Source organism: Scomber scombrus, chromosome 23 (assembly GCF_963691925.1).
Source record: "Scomber scombrus chromosome 23, fScoSco1.1, whole genome shotgun sequence".
Classification (NCBI taxonomy): Eukaryota; Metazoa; Chordata; class Actinopteri; order Scombriformes; family Scombridae; genus Scomber; species Scomber scombrus.
Window position 1 is genome coordinate 12,871,703 of NC_084992.1, and position 16,879 is coordinate 12,888,581.

Sequence of the window (16,879 nt, forward strand, 5' to 3'; positions counted from 1 at the left end):
TTCTGCAGCGTCTTGTGCCAACACAAGGACGAAAAGATACCAACTGCATTCACTTTCTCAAACTCCCTGCAATCCTCTCCAATTCAAACAAGACAGGCTGTCTTGCTCAACGTCCAAGCCATGAATCAAACGCGCCCCGTCGTCGTCTGAGCTACCACGGGTGTGAGGTAAAGAGTTGAACGTGAGCGGCCCACTGTATCCCAAACATGTCTAAACTGTTACCAAGGAGGTGATAAAAGTCTTTGGCAGCTCTAAGGCCGTTCCTTGTTGAGTAACCTCCACACCCTTGGCAATAAATTATCTTTCAGTGAAGTGGAGAAACTTAATAATAGTATAATTGAGGAAGGTAAACAATGTGTGGACGATGAATCATTTCCAGAAGTTGGGTATCACATCGAATACACATCCTGGCTAGGACAGCATTCCCTACAAGCCAATCAGCAGGGCATAACGTGAAGCTGTGTGGTTAACCTAAAAAATATATCATAATCCTTAATGTTGATAGATGACGTCATAGTGTTGGTGTGACAACCGCCAAAAGCGGAGCTGCAGTGCGTGTCCGTCCAGAGATGGCGAGGCGGCGGGTATTTTCCGTGGTTACAGTTTTGGTCATACAGCAAACTCAGCAACCACAGCCACATCTGGTCATCTGGTTATTGGCTGTTGCATATTCATACCCGGAGCAGCTGGACAGTTAAATAACTTCTGCTCAAGTTTTGCTCTGTTAATGTACTGTTTTTCCAGTCAGTGGGTTTGGAGAGAGCTGTCTGTGTAATTGCAATAAAAAAAACTAAAAAAAAAACTCTTGCAGGAGGAGAAAAGAAGAAAAAGAATCATAGTGGAGAGACATTTAGAAAATGTCAGGCTGTAGCTTTAGTCTTTGCATCCTGTAATGCTAGCCTAAGGACACATTTCGTGAGCGCAACTGTCCACCCACACTCCAGAGCTGGCCATGTGATGTCAGTGAGATAAAAGTGCGTCGTGTTCTCCTGCATCTACAGCTAATCCCCGAGAACACACGATTCTTGCTCATCTTCTCAAGTCATAACACCCACATCAAAAAAAAAAAAGGGGGGAAATTCATATAATGATGTATGGCATCTAATTTTAGCAACTGTTATAATATTAATAATAATCATAACTCAACATGTGCATGTAGGCTGGTTGCTTGCATGTACCAGCTCCTTTAAGACACACTGTATAAGACCATACAGTAAAAAAAAAAAGGAGACATATTTTAGCAAAGGTTGCTTAGAGATAAAGTGGTGAATCAGAACGGGGACATGCCTGCACAGAGCCAACAGCGGCAAGGCGAAAAAAAACAACACAGGCAACCATTTCAAGTTCAAACTCAACTGCGGCTGTTACATGCCAACCTAAAAAACACAAAACACAACTGAACATTCGCTGACGATTTAATTCAATCTGACACAATCCCCCCGCCACGATCTCTGCTTCCCCTTTCACACCAAATCTAACCTCTCACTAATGCCGCCGATTGATTTAAGAAAAAAAAAAAGGGTCAATTTCTCAGGGGCGAGTGCAACAGAGCGCACACATTCAAAAGGCCCATAAGCAACCCTTGATGTGCAGCTCAATAATCCTGGGTCACTTCACAAAACCCCCCTTTAGTATAACGTCTAATTTAAAGTCAGCGTGCGTCCTGATATAGATGCTGGACCACATTTTGCTGTATACAGCGGTGCAGTGTGTGTCATACTGCACATGAGAGTTCAGCTGGCACTGGTCAAAACATTCCTCTGACAGACCACACAAGCTAACCACTGTATGCCGCTCAAAAGGCAACAACAGGAGCTACAAAGAGCCCAAAGAAGGAAAAGTAAAGGGTCAGCAGAGAAGATACCACTAGTGTGAAAGATGAAGATGGCATCACCAAACAGAGGAGAAGTGAAGAACAGGGCGAAAGAATGAAGACTCCGTGATTTTTCATGACAAGACTTACAGAGTTGAGAGTTAAAGTTTGCTCCATGTATGGCGCTGTGTGCGTGCGTTTGGCTCTTCTTCAGCGCTGCTGCTCCAGACGCCTGGTGTGTGTAAACGGGTCCATCCGCTGGAGCTCCGCGGTGCGTGTTGCGAATCTGTGCTTTCAGTGCTGAGAGAGACTGAGCTCAAACAGGGGAGGAGAGGAGAGACGAAAATCCTGACAGCTACTGGGAGTTCAAAAGCTCCCTCTCTCTTCCTCTGCTGCCGGTTCCTCTCTCTCTCCCTCTCTCGCTCGCTCTACCTTCCTCTCTCTCTCTCTCTGTGTGCTGTAAATTCCTCCTCTTTCCCTCTGTGTTTACCTCCCTCCCCGTCTCTGTGTCTTCATGCCCTCTCTTGGTTTCTGCTACGCCCACAGGATAGATCTATTACCCGAAGGCGTGCAAACAAGAGCTGCTAATGTCTCCACACCTAAAAGGAAAAAAGGGCGCACGGCGCAAGAGAGGAGCCCCCAAAATGTCTCAGCAGGGCACTGAGTAAAAACAGAGCGCCTTAACTAAGGGCTCACATTAACAGATGTGTTCACAAGCAGCGACACGTCAGACTCAGAAGACGGAGTCAGTGGGGAAGACGGAGCGAAGTTGAACACACCGTCATCTGCTGAGCGTTGCATGTGCACAGCATCTGCTCGGAGCTGCAGACGAAGAGTCGGTGTTGAAGAAGAAATAGGCTTATAGTGGTGGAACTGTGAGGTGAGGTGAGGTGATGTGGGGGCATCTGCAGTTGGGATCTGAACATCTCTGTGTGGAAATAAGACGCAGGGGTACAAAGCGGCACATTTGTCGACATGCCCGAACATAAGGGGATCTGAGAATAAAAGCTCAGCGTGCATCAAAATACTCTTCATCACAGAAATCTGCACAAACTCAATATCATATTTCCAATTTCATTCAACCTCTGCTGAGCCAGAGAGGCGCACATTGAAACCCATCCAAAAACACAGGATTATATATATATATATCGATGCCTTTCTGACTTGGTGTGTGGGTTGCAAACGCTAAGTGTCAGAGCTTTTTGTAACGTGCAGAAAATAACAAGCGTTTGCTCATCCTGTACTAGCCGCTGTGACGCAAAACCGGCGACCGTGGAAAAAGCTACACGCGTTTCAAATTGTCCTGGGCTCGTCCGCATCATGCAGCGAGGCCACATACAGGGGTTATCCGCAGGGGTCTGCCCCGAGCACTGGTGGTGACCTCCAAAATAGTCTCACGGTGTCCTTGTGAGTCCAGATGCAATGCAGTGACGGAGAGCTTATCACTGATTTTTTTTGTCATTGTTTTGTTTTCAAAAACGTAGCGTGAGAACAGTCCTTGAAAAACATCCTTCACGACATAGAAGTTAGAAAGTGCTGCGGAAACCAAACACAAACACACCCCCTTTAGCACATAGCAGCACTGCTATCACTGAATATAGATGAGCGAGGAGTCATTTAAGGTCAACAATTTAGTTTAACTCAATGGCTCGATACGTTTTCAGGCTCTAGTTTTGAATTTGATGCACAACTTCTCAACAGATTACAGTATCAAACTTCATATTTGGCTGCCTCTAGGAAAATCAAAAGCTATTCTCCACATCTGATGCAAAAGTAAAAACCACCAACCTTTGCATATGTATGAGGAGATAATTGGTGATGCCATTAGAAGGGCTGAGGTTTGTTTGTGACAAAAGGGGCTTTTAGAAGTGCACCGACTGATCTGTGACCATGAACCCAGGGTGAAGCTCAGCCCTTGAAATGAAAGCCCCAGGGGCAAGGTAAGGATCTAATTGCCTTTAACGACCATGAAACATCCACTATGGTATTATTACCTGGAATGTATATGCCTGCCACAATATTATATTTCACGGGTAAATTATCGTCCTCAACTAGATGTGGTCTGAGTAGCTCCAACATGTTTGATGCTTTCTTGGCAATATTCTAAACTCTCCTGGAGGTGGTTTTGTACAATTATGTAAGATTTCTACAAAAACGTTTAATGGTACAAGATGTTGGACCACATGCAAATTTTGAGAATGTAATGTCAAACAATCTTCACCCTTCGCTTGTGCAACTGATATGGCCGTGAGCAAAAACAAACAACTGACTGGGTAGTGATTGCACTGGGTGGATCACCGCAGTGAGTATGTTGAAACTGTATGAATGGAAATAGAAAGAATTCCTGGCTGTGTTTTGATACGAGCTATGTAAGAAATTGAGAAAAATGTTGAAGGAAATATCTTTACATTATATTTTTTTGTCTGCAAAGATTCAATTTAACCCTTAAATACTGTTCAGGGTCACATTTGACCCATTCTTTACATTTAAGAGCTGTAAAAACACCCAATACTCATTTACTATAGGTGGACTTTTTCTAATGTGACCCTGACTATACAAAAACGCATAATTATTTTAATTTATATGTATGAAAATGTCTAAATTTGACTTGTTTTTCAAAAATCTGCATTCAAACCTGTTGCTGTATTCTTTATATTCTATAAAATGTTCTCCTGGTCCATAAAATAGTGATTTTAAATGACTATATATTATAAATAAATAGAATACACTCTTTATTAATGACTGATGGGGAATTTATGAATGTGAATTGGTGTAGAGACTGATTGGTATGAGTCAGAATATGAACAGTATGTAAGTGTTAAAATTATGTAAAAGAGAGTAAAGCAGCAAATTATCACATTTGAGAAGCTGGAAGCAACAAATGATCAGTATTTTTGCTTCAAAAATGACTTTAACAACTCATTGATTCTCAAAATAGTTGGCAATTAATTGTCTGTTGGTTCCCTGATCAATTAATTGACCAAATGCTTAATTTCTACACTGGTGTTTCCTTTGCAACAGATGACTTGCTGTACATTCTTAAATTAAAATTCTTTATTTTTCATTAAAAGATATTTTATATAAACAAAAATGATGGTTCTGTCCTGAAAACCAAATGCAGACAATCAGAAATAATTTGATTAAACTATGAGGCTTTCAAAGTGGTTAGTGTGTGATGAGCCAATCCCACACAAAATAAGCCTAACAATGAAAAATCACACTGATAGCTCATTAATCTAAAAATAAATGCCATCATATGGAAGCTCACATTGCATTTTCCACAATACACGGCTGCCAAATCAAACTCAGCTTAGTTCATCTGTTTAAAGTCGTCCTTTTACAGCGGACATGTCAGAGCTTGACTATGGACAGAAATCACATTACCCTTGATGCTAGCGTGGAAAAGGTCACTGTTTTTTCTTGACATGACTGACATAGTATATCATGTCAAACCAGCTCGAGCTTGTTTCACCCAGTTTAGTTTCGAAAATAGCTGCTGATAGGGGAGAGCTGTGAAGTCCACGTATTATCACAGGTGAATAAAAACAAACTCTACGGTATAAGAAAGAGAGAACTTGACGATACTTGAAGTGTAGAATAGAAAATTGATAGCTTCTCAGTTACATTTCAACTTCACAGAAATCAGGAATGAATGTCTCACAACGACAGCTGTGTCATTTAGAGACAAAGGTAAAAATCACTATTAATTTTACTATTGATAGCACCTAATTAGCAATTGCTGAGGAGACATGGCAGCTAAATAGGAAAAACAAAAAACACATGGTGAGGGGAACTCTCACCATCAGGCGACTTGTATCTCAGCTATAAAATAATAAAAAAAGCACAATTTATTACTTGTTTAAAAGCTTGTAACTCTACCGGACACACTGCCCAGAAATTGTCAGAATAAAGCAAAAACAAAAGAAGTTTTTTGTCATTTGAGGATACAGAAAGGATATGGGGGGGTCGTGGACTTTTGATTACATAAATCAACAATGACAGAGGGCATAGATGTTATGCAGCTGTTGTAACCTTTTATAGCCATCTCTAATCCTGCGGCGGTACATCTGGGGCAGACTGCTAAGACCCTGAAGCTTCATAACAACAGTGCTGTTTAAGTGTGAGTTTGGAACAATTGTGAGGAGGTTTGTAGCGCACCTCTTTGAGTGCAATGTGTGGTCTGCGGGTGTGTCTGTGTGCGACTGTGACTAATGCATGGATATACAGCACAGTGTGTCATTTCTTGCTCTTGTTTTTTTGTGTGTGTCTGTACATGGGGCGTTTTGAGCAACTATGGGATGTCTGAAAAAGGCATGCGTGTATTTGGGGGAGTCCGTGAGTTACTGGGCAACATTAATATGAGAGAATGCGAGCGTGATATTCGGTCGTGAAGCAGTGCTCGTTAGCAAAGCCCAAACAAACAGGACCATGCCTCTGGTCCGCACAAAGACCACTTTGTGAGCCACCGCTTGCCGCAAGTGTAGCAGCAAAACGGAGAGTTCAAGGCAACGGAAATGAAAGGTTAAAAAAGAGCTGAAAAGTGGAGCAGAATGAAAAAAAGGAGGGGGGATGGTTGGACTGAATGTGTACATTAAGTCTAACTGTCGAAGTTTTCTGTGTACAGGCTGAGCAGAAGTGAAAGTGCAGAGGACTGAAAAATAAAAATATACATACATATTCAAGAAAACTAGCGATGGAAAAAAATGTGGTTCACTTCCTACAAAACACTGCCGCTGCTTATCATTTTTGACACAACTCTGTTGAAGAAAAACAATGGCAGCAAGGACAAAAACTTTAAAAAAAACTTCATCAAGGTCTGGTTTAAACAATAAAAAGAAAAGTTACAGACATCCAACGTCTTAGCAAAACCAATGATAGGAAAAAGACTGTGGCGCCTACCTCAAGATCATCTAGAGATCGTGCCAGGCTGAGACGTTTAGCTGGGCGGCGTTTGGAGGCGCGTAGAACCCCCTTAACCCAAAACCTGGAGCCCTGTCACAACACAAGAGAAATTCATTAGAAAGGACACAATAACCAATACACACTCATGATAACTTTGTATACTTCAACAGTCAGTGTGTTACAAAGCATACAAATCTTGTGAGAGTTTCGCAAATCGTTCCTCGCGCTGCTCCAATCTAGCACTGACCTGAACACATAGTTACAAGCATGTATATCTGCGGACTATAAGCAAAGTGATGAGGGACTTTGAGGTGTGTCGGTTGAAAAAGATAATGTGGAAATGTCCGATTTTTAACTAAATTTGACAGATTTTCCTGCTATTTACAGATAATGGGGGCCGAAGACACACAGTCCTCTCTTAAACCTAAATGGAGCCTCAATTAATAATAATATTTAATGATTAATGTTACATTTTGCAAACTGATGAGGGTCTTTGAGGTGTGTCAGCCGAAAAAGATGACGTGGAAATGTCAGATTTTTAACAGAATTTGACAGATTTTCCTGCTAAAGCTGCTGTATTAAGTTGATGCATGTTAAGGTATTAGTAAACCTGAACTACTACTGTTCAAACTACCAGAAGAGATAACATAGAGCTTCCCTGTTATCAGTTTAGAAAAGAAAATGCAGTTCAACCAGCCACCCCTGGTTCTTATGATTGGAGAGGTTGGGTCTGATGTTTGAACGAGAGTTGAATTGCGGATAATTAGCGCTGCATGACATGGGCTCTACCCTGTAATTTGCCAGGCTTCCTGTGCAAGATTGTCTCTGATCTAATGCGAGCTGGCAGACAAAGAGACAATCCACTTCTGATTTATAAACACAGAAAAATATGTCGCTTTAATTTTTTTAAAAAGGTTGAAAACACCAATAAAGAAGTGTAGATTTTGAGGATGAAGTTTATCCAACACACATTTGCACACAACCTAAAATGCCTTGAATTTGAATTGATGTGTAAAAACATTATTAACTACATTTCAGCATATAAATCACCAACGTTATGAATATGTGGCTGAGAGAAAGAAACTAAATCAGTGATATTGTACATGAATCACAGTTTCCGGTTGAGAGGAGCCTCATTTGTGAGACTACACGGATACACAGAGACATCTTGTGGGCAATGAGGACAGCAACACTTAAAAAAAAAGAAGAAAAAAAACTGCTTCCTTCTTTCTACATGTTTATGACAACAGCATCATTGACTTACAACAGGTGCTTTCTTCAAGGTTCAATTCACACTCAGCACCAATTGACTGCTGAAAAAGTGGTATTGTATTTCATATTAGGTGCCACCAAAAACCCCCCCTCAGTGTCTGGAAACTCTACTCCCTTTGACTATTTAATACTTCCTGTGTTGCTTTGTCAAACATGAATTAAGTACAGAAACAGATGCTATTCGTCTCAGAGCGACCGTATTTACAAAGGAGCTATTTATAGTTGCTTTGTGTAAGGATTTCTCATTAACACAAGGCGCAGAAAATACCTGCATGGATACACATACACAAACAGCAAACCGAAAATCCTATTATAGCTTGAATAATTACATAGAAGTGTAAATGTATATTTAATAGCCACAGGTAAAATATTTTTAACCATTAATCAAAATTTTTAATCTACTGTTGTTTTAGAGAAGCTGGTTCACTTCATCGTTTCCAGAAATTCTTCCAACATTTGCCTTTTTTTCTTGCAGATGATTAATGATTAAACCTGTTCAGGCCTAATGAAACAAAAACAAGAATCAGTTTTTGTTTGGTTGAACTTTTCACAACTCGTAGACAAACTGTTTTCATTGGTAACGAGGGGTCAGAAGTAGACATTGCTTTGTTTTAATGGGTCACAAGAAAAAAAAGGTTGGGAACAACTGATTTATTTGTGATCTGATAAACCTGATCGATATTTCTCAATAGCAGATTAAAGAGAGCATCTGTTGCTAGGATTGAGGCACTGCTTTCAGATCCTGCTGAGTTTAGTCGTAAAATGTAGAGAGAGAAATGCTTTACTCACATTTTTGGTACTACCATCCTTCCGTTGTTTCTCTCTCTGATCAAGAAACCTTTTGGTCCACTCCTCTCTTGGGGGCAGCATCATAACCTCTGCTGACTGATACCTATCTGAGGGGATCTGGCTCATAGGGGGCGGCAGGTTATTTGTGCTGTTGCTGAGGCTAACGCTGGAGGACCAGTTATTGTTGGATATCACCAGAGGCTCTGAATCACCACTGAAGGTTTTAGGCCACTTTGGCTTAGAGAACCACCTTTGGCTACCTCTGAGAGGGTCTCCCAAAAAGTTCGTTTTTTTACCCAAAGGCAGAGGAGGTGGTGGTGGGGGCTTGAACTGGAACTCGAGCCTGGGTGGGGGGCCACCATAAAAGCTAGTTAGAGAATCTGGGCCAGGTAGAGACTCTGAAAGGGAATTTGTGCTGGCGCTCTTCTCTGGATTACATTTGTGGCCATTTTTGGAGAGATTTATTGGGGTGAGGTCTTCCGCCGGAGGATAATCCCATGGACAGCTGGGGAGGTGGGCCCCAGGGTGGTTTCGGATTGCAGAAGGGAAATCCCTGTCCGCTCTCTCCTCAGGGGGGGAAGCATTGCCAATTCCACTGTCCCCATTGCTGCTGGCGCTGCCTTGTTTGCCAGAGCTGCCGTTTTCTTTGGCTTGCTGCTGAGCTTCTGCGTCCAGTTTGACTCTAAGCCTCTCCACAGCGTCTCCCAAATCGCCGTACAGGACTGTGACAAAGTGAAGGACATCCAGAGGAGTCTGAGGGAATTCCAGACAGCCCAAAGCATCTGGATCTGGAGTGCAGTCAAAGCCAAAGCGCCCAGCAATCCCTATGTGGTCCTCATGATTTCCAAGCTCTGGGTCGATGAAGAAAACATGGCAGGAGGCCCTCAAAGGACCGTCCTCTGGGACACGGCCATTGATTATATGTGCTGTAGTGACCAGGCAAAAAAAACGTGGGTCCTCAGCACACACAGCCCCTAAAACCAGGTTCTCGGTAGGAAAGGCTGCCAAAACAGCTCCGGCGTCATCACAAAGTCGGACGCAGTCAAACATGATCTTCATCAACACAAGAGTATGGGTATCCTGCTCTGTGCCCAGCTGACGTATTCGCTCCCGAATGGCTTTCAAACAGTCCTCCTCTGATTCCGTAGTGTTTAAAATCAGCTCCGTAGAGCTCAGGTAGCCCACCACCAAGGTCATGTTTAACATACTCCAGTCTGAATTAGCTTCTTCTGTGTCTGTAAAAACAGAGTCTGTGTCCCCCACTCTGGAAGTTTCCTCCTTCGGCCGCTCAGCTAAAGCGCTCCATTGTTGTGACCACTGTGACATGTCGGGCTCTGACACCGGCCTCTGTTTGGGGGTCAACGACTGACTCGAGTTAAAGGAGGAATTGCTTGAATCGTGCGAGATGGTGCGAAGAACACCTGCCTTTTGGAAAAGACGCTGTTTCTGTCCAATCCCAAATTTCTCGTCATTAAGGATGGGGTTCTCCATGATTCGGCCTTCGGCGTGCACAACCAACCTTAAAGGCCCTTTGCAGCTGCCAATCAACTGCACCACAGTCTCATGCAGAGCCGTGGACACATCTGCTCCATTGATGGCCATGATGCGATCCCCTTGTTTGAGTCCCACCAGGTCAGCAGGACTTCCTTCCAGGATGCCACTCAACAAACATGGCTGCTGTCCTGAAATAGTAAAGCCATATCCTGCCCGACCACGGATGACCTCCACACCCCTGAGATCACCGACCGCATTTAAATCCAGACGCCTCCTCGCACCTTCAGGCTGTCCTTGTATCCTCATGTTTGTCATGAAACACTTTCAGGTCTCCAACACTATTGTGTTGTTGTCATCCTACAGTTGCACAAATGTGGGCAAAAGACAGGAAGACACAAATGTTAAGTGGTAGTAGTTTGTTCACAATTAATCATTGAGTAGGAGTGAGGACAATTACAAAGCATTGCCAAATAATACGGTTGCCCATCTGCTTTTAATAGAGACATATGGTGAAATACTAATTTGAAGCATTATATTAGACAGTTTTCATGATCCATTAACTATTAAAACTTAGATAATTGAGTGAATAATTGTCATTAAATCTTCAAATGTCTTGTTTTTTCCAAACTAAAAGAGTTCAAAAGCTGTGAATATTCACTTTTAAGCCAGCATTTCTAGCATTTTTCTGCTTGAAAACTAACTTAAACAATTAGTTGATCAAAGTCTATGTCAATTTCAATAACTTTAATTGGAGTAATCAATTAATAGACTAAATGTTTCAACTTTCTCTACATCATTAAGTGTATTAAGTGACACTATATTTATGCTTAAATAGTTATATTTAATACTTTATGTTGAGCGAAATTGTTGAAAACAGAATCACAAAATAATTTCAGTGTTTCTTCTGTAATTTTAAAACAGCTGTGGTGCTTTGGACAATAATAGTTTATCCCATATCTATTACTGTTTAGGTCTAAATTGTTTTTAAAGTTGAGGCTTTATCATAAATAAAAAAATCTTAATCACTCTATAATCACTACTTCTAAAGCATCTGGACTACACTTTAGTTACAGATAACATTAAGGCTAAATTACAATCTTTTAATTGATTTAACATTTTCTCTTGTTGTGGTGACACATCAAGCTGAATTGAATACAGAGGAATCACTGAATTTACAATACATGTACTTTAAAACGAATCAAAATACAACACACACGTGCATTTCTTTCACTAATTTATGAAGCCTAATATAGAAATGACAAAAATAGGCTATATGTATAGCCAAATTAAGAAGTAGAGTGTTTCTTGTGGTGCATATTATTATTAGAAAAGCATTAAATAACCACGTGAAACGGATATAAATCTTAATTTAGCAATTATCTGTCAAAGATAAGACACAGAAAGCTTTTATGTCCCAACAGAGCTTGTAAATTAAGGGACCCACCCCCCACCCCCCAAAAAACTGTGCCAGCTGGCTCCGTACTCACCAACACTTTAATGACAACCAGACTCTTGGGTTTCGGTCAGCCACCGTTTTTAAATGTTACAATATTCTTCTAACCACAAGTTAAATAGCTTGAAACAGCAGAAACACCCAGACGAAGCCATGTGACTCCTTTAATAGTATTTTAAAGTAATGCGCACGCACATAACTTACGGTAAATCACAAAGTTACTCACCCACAATGAGGTTGTTAAATGACTAACTTTAGAAATTACCTTTTCCCAGTGTTGAAAACTTCCGCAAAACGCCCAGTTTTACACTCACGCTGCTCAAAGTCCAAACGTTTACATTTCTCACATTACAGCTCCTTTTTATTTATTTTTTATTAATTATTCAGCAATATTTCCCTGCCGTGATTCAGTACTCCACACGGCAACGTTTGCTATCACAAAGCGTCTTTCATAGTAACCATGACAGCGCAACGTCTCTGGAGTCTGTGACGTATCACTCTCTGGCCAATCAGCCCGCGTCTCACGTTCAATATTCAAACGATTGGAGCGACGTGATTGGCTGATACGGATACTGACAGTTGCTAATCTTTAATGTGCGCTAAAGTGAATCAAATTTAAAAGTATGGATTTTTTAAATGAGCAACGCCGCTTATACACAGCGTTTAAGGCGACAGTGTAAGCTCTGTCACGAAACACGTTATATATGAAAACAAACAACGCTGTAAACACGGTAAGTTTTCCATGAGTATAAAAAAGCACAACAAATTAGCAACCTTACCCATATAATTTAGTTATCTCCGCAGTGTCACTATCTTGAATGTGGGTCGACCCCTGTCAGTCTCTTTCACACTGCTGCGACACTTCTCTGCGGATGGTCTGTAAACAATACCTCTCTGGTCAAAGGGTTGCAACGGTTGTACACACGGTCACATGGCTTATTAACTACACATGTCTCAGCCTACACGCTGACAGTAAACAGGGAATTAACCGAAAGTCGTTTTATGGAAGTGAGGTCATGGGATGATTATTGACAGACTAGTGATAGACCATACAAGCTGTTACACTTGTTGTGTTATATGAGTGTGACAGTAACATCAAATCACATTTGTTTACACCTCAAACAGACACTATTCCATTTACATGTTCATGCAGGAGTCCATGACGTTGCTGGTGTAGTGTGTCTGATGGAACTATTAATCCCTAATTTCTCCAAATCCTCTTAAAATGGGCTGAAAGGCAAAAACCTTAACATTTTCTGCACTATCAGTCCTCGCCTTCTGTGTGTTTTGCATTTCAATAATTACCCTGCAGAAACAGATATGCTGCGTAACAGTGGGGAAAATTACAATGAAATGAAACACACAAATGATGGCAAACCATGTGCAGTTTAATTCAGCAGAAATGCAAACAAGAACAGGCAGTTTTTCACATATTAAAGTACTGATACATCAGAAACAATGTGCTTTTCTGTGTCTGTCTTGGAAGTTTTGCACTAATATCTGATTCTAAAAGCCACCCAAGATTAAACACTGTATAAATGGTATTTGTTTCTCAGTGCAATAACCGTACAGGCAGAGTACCAATCTGAAGCACCTGGATTCAATATATGTTTTTGATTTTCAATAATTAAATCAAAATGAGCTTCACGTTGAACAGTCACGAGAATGCAGGAAATGTTCCTTTTTTCCTATACTCAGTGCGGCCTGCATCTGAGATTCATGTCTTTTACAGTTTCTTTTCAGTGGAGCGACATCAGCTTGACATTGTGAAATCAAGGTTAGCAGCCATTCTGCCTTACCCATGAATGATGGAAAGCCGCCATGCTTTCAACAAAGACTGTCTGTACTGCTATTGAGCACAAATAAAACATCTTTTGAGAGCTGTAAAATTTCCTTTTGGAAAGAAATCTGATGTAGTTTTTGTTGGTAATTTTGCCATTTTCTGTCAGATTTCCTAATCTCTTCAGTATCAGGAGAGTTTATTGCTGTAACTCATGATACTGTCTGGTTTATAATGCTGCTAATTATCCTGGTTGGCATCAAACCTTTCCAACTTGTAATTATCCTGGCACAGTGAAAAAAAGAAGTCTGTTTTTGCAAGGCTGTTGTTTCCACAGTGATATTAATGGGACTCTTGAATAGTATCAGGAAAGAGGATCTGATATATCTGAAATATCCTTAACATGAACACTGATACTTTAATGATACTGATAGACGTGCTGTATAAGTGCCAGCATATGTCTATGGTCAAAAGGGTCAACTTTCACTGAATATATTAAAGCTTACAGTATATTTTTGTACATTTTGTTGCTGATCAGGGCTATATTTCGACGTATGCAACACTAAAAACAATAAAAATGTCTAATGTTGAACGGAAATCCCAAATAAATATACTTTGTTTTTTCTCCAAAGAGGCTAAAGGTGAAAACAGGACCATGATCTCTCCCAACCCTCATGCTTCACTTCAAGGCTTCCCAGGATCTTTGACGCCACTCTGACCCCACGATGCTGACGCGGCGGAGGAAGGCTGGATCATCTTCTCCAGGAGATTCATCATACGTTCCTGCAGTTGCAGACACTGGACCTGGAGAAGGTTCTGCTGGTGCAAGGCCCGGCGGACCTCCCTGCACGTCTCTTCTATGGCTCGGCTCGACCTCTTCTGTTGCTGTAGCATGGCCTGCATCACACGCAGCTTCTTCCTCTTCATGAACAGATGTTTGTTGGCATGCCTTTTCCTGGCTGAGGTAGGATGGGAGCTGGAAAAGAGAGAGGGGACCGTTTTAGAACAGGCAGTGATTATGTATCATGAGAAGTGACTGCCTCTGTGTTATTCGTATGATCTAAAACAGTCCAGTCTGAAATGTCTGACAACAGAAAACAGAACCCCCCCCCAATAAAAATAGTCACAAGTATATAAAAAATAATCACACAAAACAGATAAAAGCACTCACAGTTGTTGGGGGTCAAGTTGCTTTTGCTAATTTAGAAATTAAAGCTCATAATTAAAGCTCATTTTGTATAATAACTTAATACAATATCTAAAATATCATAAAAACATAATCTATGGTGCAGCTCCAGAAGTAATACCCAATAACAAGTTCAATCTTAAGCGTGAAGGTTCATGCTCATACCTCAGAAACATTAGTTTGGGGGGAGAAAAAAATCTCTACACAAGGTCTACTTAATTGTTGTAAACAAAGGTTTCAGCTACCTATTAGTGCCTTCTTCAGCTGATGCTCAGTTATGTTGAATATGATTTTGTGCTTGAACATGATGAGTCATATTGTCATATGAAGATGTTATATCAAAATATGGTGTGACATCATCCCGTATCATATGATATCAGATCAATTTATATGTAAAATTCATGTGAAAGCCTGGTATCACATGTTTGAAATTGCATGCTTAGGTCCTGTGATAAAAAACTAAACCATTTCAATGACACTGAGCAACTCTATCTGCTGAAAGCTGCTAAAAGCTTCAGAAACACTGCAGAGTAAGAGAACCTTGAGTTGAGATTGATTTGATAAATTGTTAACTCTTAATATGTAACATACTGTATGGCATACAGTATTTTTAATTTGAGTTCTGCTACATGAGGAACTTTGAATTAAGCAATGATCTGGTTCACAGTGTAACATTTCTCATGAAACATGCAACAGGAAACACGTTACAACTTGACTGAGAAAAAAGCCTTGTAAGATCATTATCTAGTTGACTATTAATAGTGGATGTTTTCTGTGTAACTAGAACATGTAGGTCAGTTTATCAACTTCTTATTACCCTTATCAAAAGACACACACACACTTAAAACATGTAACCCCCCTCCCCCCTGTTACCTGGAACCCTGCGTGTGCTCACTGTCAGAGCTCAAAGAGTCCAGCTCTTGCTTTATCTCCATCTCATCTGATGAGCCTGTGTACTCTGGCAGGAATCCCATCATCCCCTCCTCTCCCTGTGACACCAGGTTATCTGTAGACTGAGAGGAAGTGGAAGGACCTGCAGTGGAGGCCTGAAACTCCAAAGAGTTCACCCGCCCGTTCTCCAGCGGCTTGGAGAGGATCTTCTCGATGGCCTTATAATACGGCCAGTCCGGCGCCTCGCCACCTTCGCCGACTGTGGCTTTCAGCCGCCTGTGAAAACAAAAATAGATGTTTATAGTTATGCAGTCAACAGTTTGGAGTTTGGCTGGACATTTAGATCAGGTGCACTTGCCTGTACTGGAAAGACATGTTGGTGATTTTCATCTTGATTTCCTCTTTGAAACGCTGCTCACCCGTCAGCTGGAAAAACCTCTGGGACATCTTCTCGTAAACCTTGGCGTTCCTCTTGCTCATTTTCAGTTCGTTGTGGTGTTCCTCCCACACGTACAGGAGAGCTTTCATTTCACCATCGGTCCAGTTTGGGGCCCGCCTGTGTTTCTCACTGTGGCCTGGCATTAAGTAGCTGAAACCATCGTCTGATGCCATTTTTAAAAAAAATTGTTCTCCTGGCCTGTGCTGGCTGTGTTTTGCAGAGATTTGCTCTTTAGAGGTTGAATTTGAAAGTATTTTACTGTGCTATAAGCTGTGTTTAGTCTGCAGTCAGGGAGTAAAACATGCAAGAAGGCACACACACTGTTCCTGCATATGCCCTTCCCCCTAGCCTAGCTGAAAGAGGACTCAAAATGGGGCCTAAGGCAGGAGAGGAATCCGGTTAAAAGCTTTTAGTGGTGCGTGATGTCACCGTGACATCAAGTTGCCTTGGCAACGGTGAGGGAGGCCCTTCATTTTCCCTCCCTCTCCTATAACCACTCCCATCCGCTCTCCTTTCCCCTCCATTCTGCTCCACTGGCAACACAAAAAGCTTTTAGCTGAAAGGCAGCAGTGTGAGCGCACAAGATTGCTGACAGTTTTGAAATATGAGCCACCAGGGAGGGAGAAAAAAGAGAGAACTGAGACCACGGGTATGTGTTTCCCTGGCAACAAGGCACTGGATTTGGTAGTCAGCCAAGACACTGCTCCATTTAAAAGCTTTTAATAATAGACAAGTCGTTTTGAGATGGGGAGAGGGAGGATTTGCTTTATCTGGCATGATGTAGAGGAGAGGAAAACACTTACAGCCTGCAGTTTGGATGCAAAATGAAAACAAAAGCTTTTCACTGAAAAACTGTGAAA

General features: G+C 41.4%; 2 protein-coding genes across 2 annotated transcripts in view; both read right to left on the minus strand.

The window, feature by feature from the left end:
* The window catches only part of rgs12a (regulator of G protein signaling 12a), a 37,547-nt gene extending 25,004 nt beyond the window's left edge, over window positions 1-12,543 (minus strand). Inside the window, exons 1-3 of the mRNA XM_062444655.1 lie at window positions 12,503-12,543; window positions 8,777-10,608; window positions 6,713-6,805 (exon numbers count right to left, since the gene is read on the minus strand). Of these exons, the coding sequence (XP_062300639.1) occupies window positions 6,713-6,805; window positions 8,777-10,585 (1,902 nt within the window). The 5' untranslated portion in view covers window positions 10,586-10,608; window positions 12,503-12,543. The remainder of the gene's footprint in view (window positions 1-6,712; window positions 6,806-8,776; window positions 10,609-12,502) is intronic.
* A 1,644-nt stretch (window positions 12,544-14,187) lies between these two features.
* Window positions 14,188-16,192, minus strand: msantd1 (Myb/SANT-like DNA-binding domain containing 1). Its single transcript, XM_062445108.1, has 3 exons — window positions 15,939-16,192; window positions 15,563-15,856; window positions 14,188-14,479 (listed from the first exon to the last, which is right to left on the minus strand). The coding sequence occupies exons 1-3, from the start codon at window positions 16,190-16,192 to the stop codon at window positions 14,188-14,190; spliced, it is 840 nt and encodes a 279-aa protein (XP_062301092.1).
* Between the last annotated feature and the right edge of the window lie 687 nt (window positions 16,193-16,879).